Source organism: Corylus avellana, chromosome ca3 (genome assembly GCF_901000735.1).
Source record: "Corylus avellana chromosome ca3, CavTom2PMs-1.0".
Lineage (NCBI taxonomy): Eukaryota > Viridiplantae > Streptophyta > Magnoliopsida > Fagales > Betulaceae > Corylus > Corylus avellana.
In genome coordinates this window covers 10186886-10204821 of record NC_081543.1, presented here as the reverse complement: position 1 = coordinate 10204821, position 17936 = coordinate 10186886, and the positions used below count along the sequence as shown (strand labels likewise).

Below are 17936 nucleotides of genomic sequence, written 5' to 3'. Positions count from 1 at the left end.
CTCTCACGCGCCCCTCACGCTCCGACACAGGCAAGAGAGAGAAGAGAGCATAATAGTAACACTTATAAGAATATTCTATCCTATAAAACTCATGAGTAACACTTCTCTTTTGCTCATGATAGTTAAATTAATTAAAAGGAACTTGAAATTTGTTGATTGAAGGGTCTTATACAATTCAATGTGCCCATGATAATCAAATATTGTAATGTGCTCATGTATCAATTCAAATATTGTAATGTGCCCATTTTCTTTGCCCCCAAATAAAATCTCTTATGATGAGCCCTAATTGACCCACTAGAACAGAGCTTTTTGAAACCAAGGGCCACGATTGATTGTGAGAGAGATAGCCGCAATTGATTTGCGAGAGAGAATTTTGATGGTGCAACTGGGATTAGAGAAACAAAGAGCGTGAGAGACATTTAGGAAATTATGGGTCACAATTGTGAGTTTCTTTTCTTAATTTTTTATTTGAAGTGGTAGCAGTACTCTTCCTATGTCGTGATTGTGCTTGAAATTTGAAATCATTTTTTAATTTCGAACTTATATTTGACCATGTCAAAATCTATATGTGTCAGACATTAAGACCTCAAGGGTTTTGGAATATTCGTTCTTTTTGGGTTATCATATTGTCAACATGAACCGTTTGACTACGAATCACTATAATCGATTTGTATTGAACATTCTTTATTCTTAAAGTTTTATCATTTTATCAGTGATTTATGCTGAATAACTTGTGGTTTCTCGTCAGGATCTGTATTTATGCCCCCGAAGTGGTCCCTGGGCTATCACCAATGTCGGTGGAGTTATGATTTAGATAAGAGAGTTCTTGAGGTAGGTACATTTCAATATCTCAAATGAATGCTACTCTCTCTCCTTCTGGCATGCATATATACAAATATACTTGTGGTAATGTATGTTCAAGTGCTTCATTGTCTATTTTTTTATTTGGTGATATATGTGAATAAGGTTGACTATATAGTGACAAATATAATATGGACAATTTTTTAATTTGTTCTCTATTTCTTTGCTAAGGAGGAAGCAAAATGCTGATAGTTTTCACCCCTGCCATCCCATTATAGATGAGAGTTTAAAAATGATTCTTAATGAAATAAAATAAACAAGGCTTTATAAAGTACCTTTAGATGGACCATGTACGTATAGTAGTGTTGCCCACTTGATATTGGGCATTGAAGGAACATTTTTCTGTTCTTTTTTTTTTTTTAAAAAAATTCTTGTCATGTAACAAATATTCACCTGTTGTGGGAAGGAGGGAATAGTTCATTGCATTATACTTTCGGGCTGTTGACCAACAATTCTAGTTTAATCATTAGTTATCATTTTCTTTTCTTAATTATTGAACAACTTATTTTGCAGATTGCCCGAACATTCCGGGAGAAAGGTGTACCTTGTGATGTCATATGGATGGATATCGATTACATGGATGGTTTTCGTTGTTTCACATTTGACAAGGCATGTCCTCTTTGAACGATCTTTCTATATGACAATGCCATAAGTAGATAGATGCCTCCAATATTATGATAATGAAATAACATAAAATAAACACATCAACTGTTTACATCAAGTGTTCTCATACTAGGTTCTATCTTGTGTTGCATACTTCATGGATGAAGAATATTTTAATTACAGAAGATAGTTCCTTGTGAGCTTGGGGAATGAATTAGTCATGTTGTATTAGATCTTTAACTTCATTCTTGACACTGAAAATAGACGATTATGATATCTTTCAGGACCGTTTCTCAGATCCAAAATCTTTGGTAAATGATCTTCACCGTAATGGTTTCAAAGCTATCTGGATGCTGGACCCAGGGATAAAAAAAGAAGGGGGTTATTCTGTCTATGATAGTGGTTCAAAAAGTGATGTCTGGATTCAAAAAGCAGATGGAACTCCTTTTGTTGGTATGCCTTCTTTATGCACTGGTACTTAATTCTGATAGTTGGTATTTTACAATATTTCCAATTCGTCTTCAGGGGAGGTGTGGCCTGGGCCTTGTGTTTTCCCTGACTTTACACAGTCAAAAGCTCGTTCCTGGTGGGCTGGATTAGTGAAAGATTTCATATCTAATGGTGTTGATGGTATATGGAATGATATGAATGAACCAGCTGTTTTTAAGGTAATTCAATAATTCCGTGTTAGTACTTTGCCATTTCTTACATTTTTATTTGGTCTAATTATTTTTCTTTTCAGACTGTAACAAAAACGATGCCTGAGAGCAATATCCATAGGGGAGACGATGAACTAGGAGGTTGTCAAAATCATTCTTATTACCACAACGTATTACTCTGTAACCCTAGTCTTGTGTTTTTTTCTTGTTATTTTTGTTGTTAACCCTAGTTTCTTTTTGATGAATTTTGGCTGTCAACATGTTTTTGATAATAATTTCTGAACTTAGATATATACTAGTTGAGTTCGCTTCGGTACCACCGGATCCTTTCTAGGAACTTGACTGACATAATAAATTATGAAGTTTTCTCATTTAATGTATTGCCCATTCTAGGTGTATGGCATGCTGATGGCAAGATCAACATATGAAGGCATGAAGTTAGCCAATGAAAATAAGCGTCCTTTTGTCCTCACCAGAGCTGGATTTATTGGTAGCCAAAGGTATGCTGCAACATGGACAGGAGATAACCTTTCGACCTGGGAGCATCTTCATATGAGTATCTCCATGGTACTTCAATTGGTAAGTAATTTTCGGAGTCCTGTTTGCCTGATGAAAAATTGGAGACAGGAATTTGCTTTGGTGCATTTCATTCCGTTGTAATTTATGCTTTTTCCTTTCCTTCCAACTCTCTACAAACCTTGTCTCTCATCTTGTGATTCTGTGGAGAACTTTGGGGCTGCGTATATGGTGGTATGTGCATGTGAAGTCAAAATTCATTGATGCAGCCATGGAATACGGGTGAAGTTGCTGTCGTCAGTAATTTTCAGTTTTGACATCTTAAAGCTATTCATATATGGGGCTTATGTGCAACACAGTATTGAGACTAGTCTTATATGATTTTGAAGGTCATGTCATTAGGAGTCTGTGGTAAAACAATTTTTAATTAGGGTCACCCGTTTCAAAGTTGTAGCTGTTTTTATGTGTCGGGACAGATCTGGAATTCTACAGGAAGTCCAGCATAAAACTTTACTTTTAGGGCTACTTTCTTTGTGTTTGGTCTAACAATATTAAGAGATCTTTATTGAGTTTTATTATTATTTGTAACATGTATCCCTCCCCCCATTCCGTTCACGAAATAGAAACGTAGAGGAGGTAGGATGGGCAGTTGGTCAGATCTAGTATGGATCGTAGTTGGAGTCGGCAGCTCTTCTTTTCACAATATTCAATCGAAATAAAATAAAGTGCCCAACGAAATCTCGACCATTTAATCTAAGATAAATCATTCGAATTTTCTTGATTCCCATCTAGATAATAAGTTTCATGAATTGGTCTATTTTTATAGCGTCTCTTTTTTGTTGTTGTTGTTATTATTATTATTTTGTAAAGTAAAAAGTTGTATGAAAATGCCTCATATACTTGAGAATTTGGACTTTGATTATGAGCTATTGAGTGTTTGACTTTGATACAAGAGTTCCTACTTTTTTGTTTGATAAGTAATATTGTATATACCAAAAAGTGCAGAGAGGCGCAACCCAAGTACATAGGATGTATACAAGAGAACGCCTAAGAAGAAGAAGTAAAAAGAACAAGAAAATTGGGAAAGTTAATCACCAACGGAGCTAAATAAGCAGCTGTCCAAGTGAACACGGAGAAGAAAAAAAAAGCCTTAAGCTTCTCCAAAGACCTCTCAAGATCTTCAAAACATCTCGCATTTCTCTCCCTCCACAAACACCACAAAAGGCAAAGAGGGACCATCTTCCACACCGTAGCACTCCAAGAACTACTTCTCGTCCACCAATAGGCAAACAGATCCGCCACCCTATTAGGCATCACCCAATTCAATCCAAAACGGCTGAAAATGGCATACCATAGTGCCCTGGCGACCGCATAGTGGAGAAAGAATGATCAATTGCCTCCCCATCCGATTTGCACATGCAACATCTATTGATCACGATAAGTTATCTCTTTCTAAGATTGTCCAATGTAAGGATCTTCCCTAGCACCGCTGTCCATACGAAAAAAGCCACTCTTGGAAGGGCCTTTGTCCGCCAAATACACTTCCAAGGGAAAATGAGATTCTCATTACAGGTAAGGAAAAATGGGAAAGCTACCTTGAGACTTGAACCGCCACACTACACATCATCCCAGAATCTAATATTGGAACCATCCTTTGGATCAAATTTGATATGACTAAAAAATAACCTCCATCCCTTCCTAATATTCTTCCAAAGCCCCACGCTATGCGGCCTTGAAGTGTCGATGGAACACCACCCACCACCCCACTCAGAACCAAATTTTGCATCCATCACAATTCTCCACCAGGCCTCCCTCTTATTCGCATAATGCCACAGCCACTTCCCTAGCAAAGCTTTATTGAACACTCGCAGATTCTGAATCCCTAGACCACCCTCAGAGATAGGAGAACAAACCTTAGATCAGCTTACCAAATGATACTTGAACTCGTCACCTATCCCACCCCATAAAATTCTCGTTGAAGCTTCTTTATACGACTAGCCATAGAAACAGGAATGGGAAATAGAGACAAGACATATGTCAGAAGATTGGAAAGAGTGCTCTTAATAAGGGTAACCCTACCACCCTTTGAAAGGTACATCCTTTTCCAACTGGCCAATTTGCGTTCAATTTTTTCCACAATGTCATCCCATATGGATTTAGCCTTGTAGCAAGCCCCCAAAGGAAGGCCAAGATATTTCAACAGAAGAGAATCTGTCCCGCAGCCTAGAATACCGGCCAAATCTCCCACATTGCCCACCGTGCCCACTGGAACCAAACAGATTTGGCCATATTCACCTTCAAGCCCGAAACAGCTCAAGAGGTCCTACTTTGTGCTTCCTTCTCTCTCTCCCTCTCTTTTCTTCCTCTCCTTCTTTGGTGTGCTGCTCATTCGTTACTTTCACAACAAAACCTTGATTCCCTTCCTTCTCTGCAAGCCCAAAGCATACCTCTTTTACTACACCCTCAAACCCTTCCTCTACTCTTATATACCTTGAAACCCTTTAAACCCAAAACTTTCCATGACCTTAAGCCATCAAACAGCCCTTCCAATCAGCTTTAAAGGAACCATCTTAGTTTTTTTTTTTCTTTGGTTGGTAAGTGTATTAAAGAAAAGCTAAAAACGAAAGCCCAGGGGGTATCTTCCAGACTGTAGAACAAGCTCAAATAGCAAAACAACTAAACCAAATACAAAAGGGCTACTCATTAAACAACATCTACAACTAACAAAATGAACAAATCCCAATGTCAACAAAAAAAAAAAAAAAAAAAAAAAGAAAAGAATCAAGAGTCATCCAGGTTCTTTGTGGCCAAACCTTCTACCGATTGGTAGACACCCTTTTCACTGTATACAACTTGTTTCTAACACAATGAGTTATTTCCTGTAGAACAGAACTGGCATTTATTCGATCTGACCTAATGATGCAAGCATTTTATTCCTTCAAAATAAAACAGACTAAAAGAGTAACAAAAAAAAAAAAAATCAGAGGATTTTAGAGTCTTTCCCCTTCTGAGTATGGCATATCCATCGGATAGTCCTTCCAGCACCTACAAATACATCTGGCCGTGACTCCATGTGTGTGTGGCACAAAGAGTAACAATTACTAGAGATGATGCTGTGACTCAAAAGTTGATCCTAAATAAGCCTCTCCTGACAGCCAACCATAGAATCATAGCTTGTCTAGGGATTTCCATGTGAAACCAGACAAAACTCGACCAAGCCACATGCCCTCCCCTTGCTCTAATAAGCTCTCATGCAGCCTTAATGGTGAAAGGCCATTATTGGAATCAGTCCAAAGTTTCTCGCTGCCTGTATTGGGGAATGCTTCATGGTTTAAAATATCAGGAAATTGTTTTATGTATACTGTTCCATAACTAGATTGAGTCTTTATAGTGGAAAGTAAAATGGACGAAGCTCTAAAAGTTTGCCTTAACAAAGTAGGACAATGCAACTTGGATTAGACATGGCGGCCAATGAAAATTACTCTATGGTATCATACTATAGAATTTTTCTCTGAAAGAGTATAATTGTGGCCAAATTCAGGCCGTTTGTTTGGCAATTAGAAGGAGGTGTATGCAATTATTGCCTAGGGTAGATTGTGACTCACCTTTGTGTGGGTACAATGATAGTGATACCATTGACTGCCTGTGAAACAGTTCCTTTTTTGAATGCTGACACAGCTGTGTTTATGTTTGTCTCACATGGAAAGGAGTAATGACATTCGTAGTGATGTTTGTTTCCCTTGACATTCTTGTCCAAACTTCTGAAAACATTGTCCCATTTTTCTGTGTTGTACTAGGTCTTGTTTTCTTTTTCATTTGAAAAAAAGAGTAAGAGTTGTGCTATTTCTGTTTTCATGTGTTTTCTACTTTCCTGTATAGCTTCCTTCACTTATCCTAACTTTCATTTAGATATTTTTTCTTAATTCTTCCTCGACTCTGTTTGGTTTTGGAGGTAGTGAAATGCTTTTCTTTTCCAGATTAGTTACTTTAGAGGTGTGTTCATGCTCAGTTTTTGGTGTAAGTCTGCTCTAATTTGGGTTTTAGTTTGTGTTCAGGGACTTAGTGGTCAGCCACTTTCAGGACCTGATGTTGGTGGGTTTGCTGGAAATGCAACACCAAAGCTTTTTGGAAGGTGGATGGGCGTAGGTGCTATGTTTCCTTTTTGCCGTGGACATACTGAAATTGACACCATTGACCATGAACCCTGGTCTTTCGGGGAAGAGGTTTGTCTTCCTTTAGCTATACAACAATACCATTATACTAATTTCCAACCTGTGGTATGTGTGTGAATGAACATATTAACTTATTGATCATGGAGCACTTAATTGCACCACTTGAGTTCTGATACTTATAAAGGGAGCCATATTGATACAGCATCTATAACAAAAACTGATACCTCTTGGAAGACTTGGATACTCCAATTTCATAGAAGTGACCAAAATTTTAGAATGATATTTTTAAGTTATAACACTTATGTAGTATGTCTTGGATACTCCTGCACAAGTGCCAACACATCAAAGCACCTTGAACAGAATGTTGACGTGCATTAAAAATAGGATAGGACCCGGAACATTAAATGTTCTATGTTCTATGTAAGTAATCTTATTGAAGAAAGAGAATGCTAGAGTGTTAGTACATGAGAGGTGTAGAAAAACACCAAATATTCAGAATCTGTACTTCTAAAAGGGTGCCATACCCCTATCAGATATGACAAATCGTATATACTTCCTGATACATATTCAATATTCCATACAAATATAAAACCTTACCAAAAATATTTTTTTTACTTTCAAGAATTGAGAAGATAATTTTGCATTTTCTGCAATATGAAATGGTATGAATTGTCATCTCATATGAGGTGTAGTTAATAATTTGCACATGATGTATAATTGTCTTATCATGCTAATTGTTCCATACTGAATGCATAGAAATGACTCTTTGTGGTATTACTTATTTTTAAGCATTACTAATTGCCCCTGTTAAAATGCTATTTTTCTGTTCTACCCGCAATTAGTTTAGCACTTACTCCAGTTTTATTTGTTAGTGTGAAGAAGTTTGCCGCCGAGCATTGAAAAGGCGCTACCGCCTTTTACCGCATATATACACTCTTTTTTATATGGCTCATACAAAGGGCACTCCAGTGGCAACGCCTACGTTTTTCGCCGGTGGGTTTTCCTGCCGTTGAATAATCAATTCCATTTGATTGATTTCACGAATGTATTATTTTTGTTTATGGGGTTCGTAATGTTATGTTAATTTCTTTTGCAGATCCTGAAGATCCCAGCTTAAGGAAGCTTGAAAATTCTTTTCTTTTGGGTTCAGTTTTAGTATATGCAAGGTTCTCATTCTATTCCTTCACATATAAAGTACTAGGTGATTGTAGAACTTCATACGTGTTTATATATGGCTTGGTTTCCTCTGGCATTACATTTTTTTGTTGCGGATTAGGATCGAACTAATTTTTAGAACTTCTAGAATCTGTGAACCTAGTCAAGATCTTTTAAGGACAACTGCTTTCTCTACAAATCTATTACAATATCATGAATGTGTCGATAATTTTGAGTCAAGTATAGTACTTTACAAAAAACTCAATCGGTTCCCTCTCTTACTTCCCCCCCCCCCCTTTTTCTCTCTCTCTCTTGTCTATCTAGTGGTGGTGCGTGCAAGTGCGTCCCGCTAGGGTTGTGGTCCAGTTCGTCGCCAAGCTCTCTCTCTCTCTCCTCCTCGTCATTTTGGAGTGGCCTTTGGCTACTCTTGGTCCAAATCGAGAAGTCTCTGGAGGTTTAGGTAATTTACTTCTCCGGTGTGTGAAGTCCCACTCACGCGGCCGGTTGTCATTTCCAACTCACAAAAACCATCCATTTTCTCAGGTTGGTTCACTGGAAAATTGAAGGCGTTGCAACCTTTGAGCGTGAAGGTGCGCGTCGTGTTTCAAGTGGGTTGGTGTTTTGAGGGAGTGGGTTTCTATTTGAAGACCCAAGCTAATCCACTTCGTCGACGATGTGAGTGACACTAGGAGGCGCGCTCGGTGTGCCTTCTCTCGGGGGATGTCACACGACGAGGCTATGGAGAGGCGATTCAATGTGGAGGCAAAATCTTTTGCATTTTTGGTGAAGGAAGGGCAAGCGATGGTCTAGTTGGAGGGGCTTTGCCGGGTTTTTTGGTTTTGGGTGTCTAGTGTATTGTTTGGCTTGTTGCGATGGTGGAAATGGTGTTGCGATACTCTGGGGTTAAGGATTTCGTCAAATTGTACCGGGAGGGCTTGAAGGTGATCATTGTCCGGAGAGGTGGTAATAGGGCAGGCCAGTTTTTGGAATTGGGAGTTTTCTGTAGAGGGTGGCCGGAATGGGCTGATTTTGCTTCCAAAGGGGCGCGAAGGGAGGGGATGGAGCTGTGCTGCTGGTGAATTGAGCAAGGTGCTGGGTTTTTTTGAAGCCATGACAGTCCTGTCTTCTGGTGTTCCTTCTCCGGCGGGGAAGAATTATGGGATGAAGGTTGGGCTTGGGGTGGATATGGGTGAGACGTCGTATGTGGTGGTGTTACGAGTGGAGGCTAGACTTCCAGCGTCAGAGGAGTTGCCGACGATGCATTTTGGTGAACCATGGGGTAAAGACCAGCTTTTAGCTGGTAATCCATTGGGTTATAATTCTGACACCCAACATTGGTCCTTTGAGTGAGGCATTGTTGAGTGTGCAGCTGGTGTTGCAGTCGTTGGGGCAGAATTTCAGCAAGGCAAGGAGCCCTCTACTCAAGGAAAAATGACTTGCCTATTTGATGCTTCAGACGAAGGGGATGGCAAGTGTTTTGGAAAGAGGCAAATGAAATCCCTTTTTTGGGCATGGAAGGGGATACGCTTGAAGGTGAAAGAGGAGGTAATTAGGGCCTTGTGGGGTATTCTAGACGGGTTGGAGGGTGTGGGCTGTTTTCTAGGTTTTGGGCGAAATTGTATGCCCGTTTTTGTTGGACGGTCCAAAAGGGGGAAGATTTGGGCCCTAATCTCAAGACCATGCTCAAGTCTCAGTATAATTCTAAACCCAATCCGGGTTTGGTTGTTGAGGTGAAGCCTACGGGCTATGTTCCTTCGGGTGGGGATTTTAGCATGCCTGAGTGTTGATCCACTGGGGAAGTCGCTGGAGGTGTTTCTGGCTACGGCGACCGCATTTGGTATGGTCCGGCGTGATGGATTGTCTATGGCTTCCACATGGATTGTCAATTGTCACACTAGGCCTTCTTTGGTAAGGTTTGAGCTTCATTCAGTTGTTTAGCTCACGTCGCCGGAGGTGGTTATGTTACTGGTGACCGCATTTGAAGATCTCTACCAGGTTGGGTTTGGTCCAGTATTCTCAAGTGAAGGCGGTGGATCCTCTCTGCTCCCTTTGGGTTCCGCATGTGGTGGTTTCCTCCTCGTCGGTGGTAGCCCAGACTTGGTCGGTGGTAGCCCAGATGTCGCTAGTTGGTAGTGGGTCCATTGTTAGCTTGCCAGAGGTCATGGATGGTTGAAGGGTTTTGGTCTGATGGTTTTGCTTTGACGGTTGTCTCGGAGCGCCCAATACCACCGGCACCTAAACCCTTGAATTTTTACAACCAAAAGCTAAAGGACAGTAGATATGCGAAGATGGATGTTAATCTGATCGCTGAGGCAGTGTCAGTGACTAGTACTCCGCTTGCTGTTCCTCTAGGTTCCAGCCTGAGCTTGCTCTCTATGCTGGTTGGTGAGATCGCAGCCAAGACTTCATTGGCAATTATTCACATCCCACCTATAGTGAGAAGTTTTCCGGAAAACCCTTTGGCGAGGGGTGTTCTTCAACCTGTGCTCCTCTATTGTGGCTCAGCCTTCTCTAGCAGTGATAGATAATCCCACAGTAATGGGTGCGTTGTCGGTGCTGGTTGTAAGGGATGATGGGGACGATGAGGAGGATGGGGATTTTCACCTGACCACTCCTCTGGATTGGGTGTGGTGGGGGTTTCCTGTGAGGGGAAGGTCGATCAGACAATTGGCTCTCTTGACCGCCATTGAAGAGGATAATTCTCGGGAGGTTAAGGGTGTGTGCTCTAGTTTTTGACAGCCAATATATATATATATATATATTAAAGATGATCTCCTTCCTTCCAACAATGTCAACCCTTTCTTTTTCAAGAGTTCATTTTTTACTGAAAAAAGTGAAGCCTTTGTATACAAACCATTACAATGAGATATTACTAGCCTTTCTATTATCAGATTGCTGTGATTCCTATGATTCTTGCATCTCGCACGTAACTTTATTCCACATTGAACATGTACTGTTGGCATTACTGAGGCAAGTAAAAATAGAAAGTGCAAATATGATGTTTAGCCCCCTTGAATTTGAATATGTAATCATAAGCCTGTATAGAATAAAGGTCTGTTTGGTGCTCTCTGATTTCATTGCATTCAAGCTATATATTGATTTGAAAAATGCAATTTGTGCTAACATCCTTGCGATCTTGATTAGCACTATGCGTGGTCAAGGCTTGGATAAATTGGACTGTGCCTTTCCTAAGGGAATTTGGCTACGCTTTGACTTTGATGATTCGCATCCGGTATCTATTACTGCACATTTTGCTTTGCTTTTTGAAATTCAATGTTTACCTATTATCAATACTTTGTATTCCTTGTTTTTTCTATTTTTTTGGACATGACAGGATTTGCCAGCTTTATATTTACAAGGTGGATCAATTATACCTTTGGGTCCTCCTCATCAGCATGTTGGTGAAGCCAATCCTTCAGATGACTTGACACTTCTTGTGGCTTTAGATCAACATGGTAAGTTTATTGCTTTCAGTATTCTTCATAATGGACTTGAATTTTTCAGTTGTTGATGCCAATAAACTTAGTGCACCAGATTCAGGTCATATTTTGAAGCATGATTGGTTGCCTGAAGTGTTTTTGGTATGGATTTTCTTCCCACCATATTTACAGTCTTGCACGGATTGTTTAAGATGCTAGGTTGGCTTTAAAAAATTGCCTCCTGCTCTAGGGACATACTGATGTAGATCATATAGCCAAGAAAATTTCATGAAGTTTGAGATGGAGAGTTCGATCGATCGAAAGGATGAGGTGCTGCATAGTACTAATTCCTGACAGCTTCGATTGCTAGTTTGATCGATCGAAGTGATGGGGTCCTTTAGTAGTAATTCTAGAGAGGTTTGATCGATAATTCGATCTTAGTTGGTTCGATCGTGAATGCAATGTGTTTATTTTTATTTTTGCGATCAATTGGAATTAAGGTTTGATCAATCGATCCTGCAATAAAGGTATTTTTGTATTTTGTTTTTTAGGATTGTGACCCTACTTCTATTTAAGCTCAATAAGGACGGTCTGACTGTCTAGACTTGGCATTTTTCAGTTTTCTCAATAAGAAACACTCAAGGAGTGATTTTTCAGTTTTCCTGCATTTCCTTGATTTTTCTTGGATTTGTGGAACAGTTGTGAGTTGTTGTGCTTGTAGCTTCAGCTTCCTACTACACCGTGCTGCATCACATCACTTTTTATTTACAGGAAAAGCTGAAGGTGTTCTCTTTGAAGATGTTGGTGATGGATATGAATTCACTAGAGGTGAATATCTGTTGACACACTATGTTGCTGAACTTCATTCATCAGTTGTTACTGTTAGAGTTTCCAAAACTGAAGGATTATGGAAGAGGCCAAAGCGTCGTCTGCATGTGCAGTTATTGCTTGGTGGAGGCGCAATGGTATGTCATAATTTTTTGAGGGACAATTATTACTTATCAAAAAAAAAAAAAAAAATTGAGGGACAATGCTGAAGAGTTTAAGACATGCATATTGTAGTAAATTAAGATCCTTTGTACTCTGTTTTCAAAATTTTCATTTGAAATTTGGGTACCTCTAACAGCTTGATATGTGGGGCGTGGATGGAGAAGTTCTGCAAATTATGATGCCTTCAGAAGAGGAAGTAAATAAGTTGGTTTCTACCACTGAAAAGCATTACAGGACTAGTTTGGGTAATACAGCTTATTCAAGGCTCTGTGCTAGCTCAACCTTTTTTTTTTCCTGGTTACGTTTACATATTAATCTGGCTATATTCTAATTTGTTTTGACCGCAATGTCTTTACTGAAACCTTCTGCATAGGTTATTTGATTTTATTTTTATTTAGTAGCTTATTCATCTTTCTCCCGATGCATTTCTTTCTGCATTATGATTTCTTATGTCTTTATGCTTTTCTTTTCTCCATAAACTTGATATGTTGGACAATATTGATAATTAAAAATAAGTTTTATCGAATGCTATTTGTTAATATTTAGATTATCATGCTTTTTGCTGATGAAGTTGTTAACTGCAGAAAGTGCTAAGCAAATTCCAGATGTGGAAGAGGTTTCTGGACAAAAGGGAGTAGAACTTTCAAGGACTCCTATTGAACTGAAAAGTGGTGATTGGATTCTGAAAGTAGTTCCTTGGATTGGGGGTAGAATTATTTCCATGATGCACCTTCCTTCGGGTAATATATTTGAATGGAATTATTTCCACAAGCTTTTTATGATGCACCTTCCTTTGTGAAAATATTTGAGAATGGAAGTTCTGCTTATATGATCGATTGTTTTAATGTCACTGCTGAGATGGCTGTGCCTTGAGCTGACATAATAACTAATGTTTGTATTGAGAAATATGGTAGATGTCTTTTAAAGGATTTATATGTTTTGGAGGTATAACATAGATCACAATGCATCAGAGGAATAGATTTGGGGTAGGAATTCAGTATGGCGGCCTTAATCTGAATTTGTGGTTTGGTTGCAATCCAGTAATCTGACTTCGTCTTTTGGGTGCAATCCATAATTTGGAAAGAGATGTTTATATCAAGATACTTGCAGAAAAAGAGGAAATTGATAATGTCATTATTGTCACTATCTCCTTCACGGTAGTCACTGTTGCAACTACCCTGTCTCAAACCGAGAGACCTCCACCTGTCACCATTTTCAACCCGTTTCCCTCAGTTGCTCCTCTTACTAGCCGTTTCAATTAAAATTATTACATGTTTATCTGATTGCTTGGCACTATCAATGCGCTGTTAGTCTCTTGGTATTTTCAAATTGGTGTTATCCTACCCTAGCTCCCAAAATGTTCTCTCGTCAACTAGGCTTAACCGATTTTTTGAGGAAAGAAATTTTCTCGTCCTTTCCTGCATTTATTTGTGGTGAGGTGCCACTATATAATCCTTATGCCTATAAAGTCAGTTTGTTTAATTAATTCTTATATTTCCAAAAGGGTTGTGCGGCGGTTATTTCATTAATTAAAAGGTCCGAAGACTTGGGGAAAGCAATAGATTACAAAAGATAGGACAACTACTAGCTACAGGGGCACTTTAGTCACAAGGACTAAGCATATTAGTCTCTCCCCAATCAGTCGGCTATTAGCCCTAGCCCTAACCTTCTTTAGTAGCGCCCTTGCTTCCCGTGCTCTCTTCCTGTCCAGATGGACTAGGCTCCTCCTCGATATCGAGGTGGGAGAGGTTTTTCCTCCCCCTTGTCTTGATGAAGGCACCCCTCTGCAATCCGAGCCAGCAATTGGACTATTATCTGAGCCTCTCCTTGTCTAAGGTGCAATGTGTTTAGTCCACACAAAGGTGGCCAATGCCTAACCGCAGACACACTCCTTTAGGGCTGGTATTTCCTTTCCTCCATCTTTGGAACGTCCTTGGGTGACATCTTTTGCAAAAAAAATGTTTCATTAGACATTCCCTATCTCCTTGCAGGCAAATCCTAGTTCCTTCCTGTTCTATACCTCATTGGATCATAACTTATGCTCTGGCGTCATTTCCTATACTCTAATCCTATAGACACAACCTCATAGGGGTCCTTATAGCCGATTGCTTTGATACCAACTTGTAGCGCCCTGACCAATTTAGGTTGATTGAACGCTTGCATATTCCAAGTGACATTACTACTTTACCTCAATAGTGCACCAGAAAAATAGCTTATCTTATTTTTTTTTTCTTCCTTTTGAAACCACAAGTTCACTTTTATGTAAAACCGATTCATGGCTTTCATGAATCTTGCTTTAGTGAAATCATCAGTGAAAAATATTTAAATCAGGGAGATCTTTCTTTCATAATAGATTTCAATCTATCATTGATCTTTGCATTTTCTTTTGTAGAATCATATTAACATAACCATTTACATATTTATGTTAACATAGTTGTTATCGGATAATAATGAGAAACAATATTTAAATTAAGACATGCAATATATATCATCATAATGACATATACAAAATTTTATGTTTTTTAATTCATAAAAAAAAAAAGACATAAAAAATCAAAATGATCATTTCAGTTTTATTATGCGCTGCTTGTACCGTCCCTTTCAACACTGGGTCGTTATGTGTTTAAACCCACTTAACACTGTGTTTGTTAAGTGTACTCCCTCAGTTAATGCTGGGTTGCCAATCGTGCTCCTCCTTCTAGCACTGGGTTTGTGAAGCATACTCTCCCTCCTAGCACTGGGTTGTTAAGCTTACTCCCTCGCTTAACGCTGTGTTTGCTAGTTGTATTCCCCCTTCTAGCCCTGGGGTTATTGAGCGTTTCACCCCCACTCAACACTAGATCGTGAGAGAACAATTTTTTCACACAAAATTTTATTCTTGATAAAACCTTACTTTACATTTTATTTCTCAGAAAATGTTATTCTTTAACACTAGTCTCTCCATTTCTCATAACCCTTTTAGTCGTTTGAAATCCTTCTCTTTCAAATTCTTTTCTTGTAAACACACTTGTAAAACACAATGAAACGTAAGATATTGCTGATTAACATATTCTAAATAGGTAGGGCTCATAATCATGAGTAAATCATGTCAATGTGAAAACATATTTATGAAGTGGTCATAAGTGTTCTACTTACAACTTTCGCTATTCCTTTCCTTTGCCCAAGCGTTTATGCTTGTATCGTGTGCTTGTCTGCATTATGTTATAATCACTAATTAGACATCATCCCTTTTGGTATCTCCAAAACTTTCTTCAAAATCCTTTCTCCCTGAAAGGCCTTTACTTTTCAGCTATGGATAGTCCCAGTTGAATGGACTGCACCCGCAGCTGCGAGTGGGGCTTTCTAATCCTCAGTTTTGTTCTCCCGAAGCTCTTGGATATTGCCTCGTTCGAATGTCATCAACACCATTCCAATGACAATGTGCAGAAACTGCACCCCAACGTGAAAAAATCCCTTACAACCAATTTTTATCATTCTAAAATCTCCTTTCATACCATACAATCTTTCACAACTCCACATGCATCTAAAACTCCATCATTATTACGGTAAAAATCCTTAGTTTTTCACGAGAACCCTTGTTTTCGCTATTTTTCTTCCAACAACACCATCAAGCTTCCATTTAACCAACACAACTACTTCCTAATGCCCTCCATGCATTATATAAACATCTATAAACCTAACGGAATTGAAATGAGAGCAAAGAGAGGAATTATACCTTTACCTTTCCTCCAAGCTCTTTCTTTCTCTCTCTCTCTCTCTCTCTCTCTCTCTCTCTCTCTCTTTTCTCACTTTCTCTGCACTCAAAACACTTAAATTATGACTAAAACTCTCCTCACTTGAGTTGCTGGAATGACTGAAAGGAAATGCAAGTTTTTCCTTCAACTTCCATCTCTTTAAACATGCAATTTTCCTGGTACTGTACACTGGCGGTTGAACGGGATGTTCCTCTGTTTGAGCGTCGCTAAGTCAGCTTCATTAAATATGTGTTGTGTCAGCGCCACATCACACCATACAATTTTTGACATGTAGAGATGCTTCCCCGTTTGAACACGAACTTGCACTTGCACTTGCATTAAAACACGTGTCCCATTAGTCGTTTCGACACATGATGAAATCAAGATTGTTGATCTACGTGGAGATGCTCCTCCATTCAGACTTGATCACTCAGATTTGATCTTGGCCATTCATTTAACCGCGCTCGCATCTAGCTGCCATGTGGCATCATTGCCATTTGATTGGGATCACCCTCCTATCGAATGAGGCAAATTTTCTAAGTTTCGAGCCTAAGTTCTAATTTCAACTAATTGGACACCTTTAGATCTAACAATGCTTCATTCCAAAATGACCGGGACATATATTTTATTATTATTTGTATCCTTTAATTTTCTTGGGTGTTACACTAAGTGTCCCAAATTGGTTAAGTGCAATTTTAACTTTGTGTATATAAGCTCTTAGGCACCCTCTTCTTGCAAGCTGGTTTTCAAAGGTGAGTTCTACCTAAGGCTTATATCAGTTGGTATCAAAGTCACCACCACGTCGAGTGTGGAATCAAACATAGCTCGTCGAATGTGGGATCAAATGGGTTGCGGCTTTGTGGCTGAGTCTCAGAGAGAGCAATCTATAGGCTAGATCAAAATGTCTTGGTATTATGTATGGGCATAATGTTAAAGTATTAAATACTGATAGGTGAGTGGAGCCACCAAAAGAGAAAAAGGCTACCATCGGATTAATGTCAATAGAGTGGGTCGTCATGGACTTCGGCTGTGGAGTGTGAAGGTATGTTATGATCCTAGTCATTTTCTCTTTTGGTGGCTTCACTCACTTATTGGCATTCAATGATTGAAATCTATGCCCATAGATAATCCCAAGACATTTTAATTCAGCCTATAAGTTGTTCTTGTGACTTGGTCACAAAGATGTAACTCATTTGATCCCATATCTGAGAAGCTGCATCCGATTCCATACTCGACATAGTGTTGACTCTAATATCAAATAATTCAAACCTTAGATATAACTCACTCTTGAAACTCGGTTTGGTAAGGGAGAAGGTGCCTAAGAGTTTATATATATATGCTTAAGATTGGCTTTAGGTGAGTTTTACCTAAGGTTTGTATCAAATAGTCCATTTTATTTTTACTTTTTCCAAATAGCAATTTTGTAAGATTGTAATTGGTTTATATGAAACGTCAATCATGGTCTCCACAACTCAACCTGTGTTTGCACTTTCAATTGATTAAAGTAGCTTATTAAGTGGAGAGAACAATATCCATCAAATTGTTCATGTCAGATACTGCAATCATGATTCCTAGAGCACCCCGAATGAACTTCTTTATAAGAATGTAATCTGCATCATCTGGTCTTTATGGTCAATGCTTTGTTTTACCATGTAATGATGGATGCAGGAACGCAGTGGCTCCACAGCAGGGTTGATATCAATGGGTATGAAGAATATAGTGGCACTGAGTACCGATCTGCTGGATGTTCTGAGGAATACAATGTCATTGAGTGAGTTGCTGAATTACTTGTCAGTGCCAATCTTTATTGGAGAAGTATAGTTTTGA

At 39.0% G+C, this 17936-nt stretch overlaps 1 protein-coding gene across 1 annotated transcript; it reads left to right on the top strand.

The window, feature by feature from the left end:
* Positions 1 to 748: 748 nt before the first annotated feature.
* Positions 749 to 17884, top strand: LOC132174052 (uncharacterized; the record flags this gene model as incomplete). Its single annotated transcript, XM_059585763.1, is given in 15 exon segments — positions 749 to 831; positions 1375 to 1470; positions 1749 to 1917; positions 1990 to 2132; positions 2207 to 2293; positions 2517 to 2702; positions 6695 to 6862; positions 7684 to 7804; positions 7908 to 7977; positions 11111 to 11198; positions 11301 to 11421; positions 12157 to 12350; positions 12512 to 12620; positions 12960 to 13115; positions 17778 to 17884. Coding segments are annotated over 15 exon segments (1898 nt in total), but the record flags the coding sequence as incomplete, so codon positions are not given.
* Between the last annotated feature and the right edge of the window lie 52 nt (positions 17885 to 17936).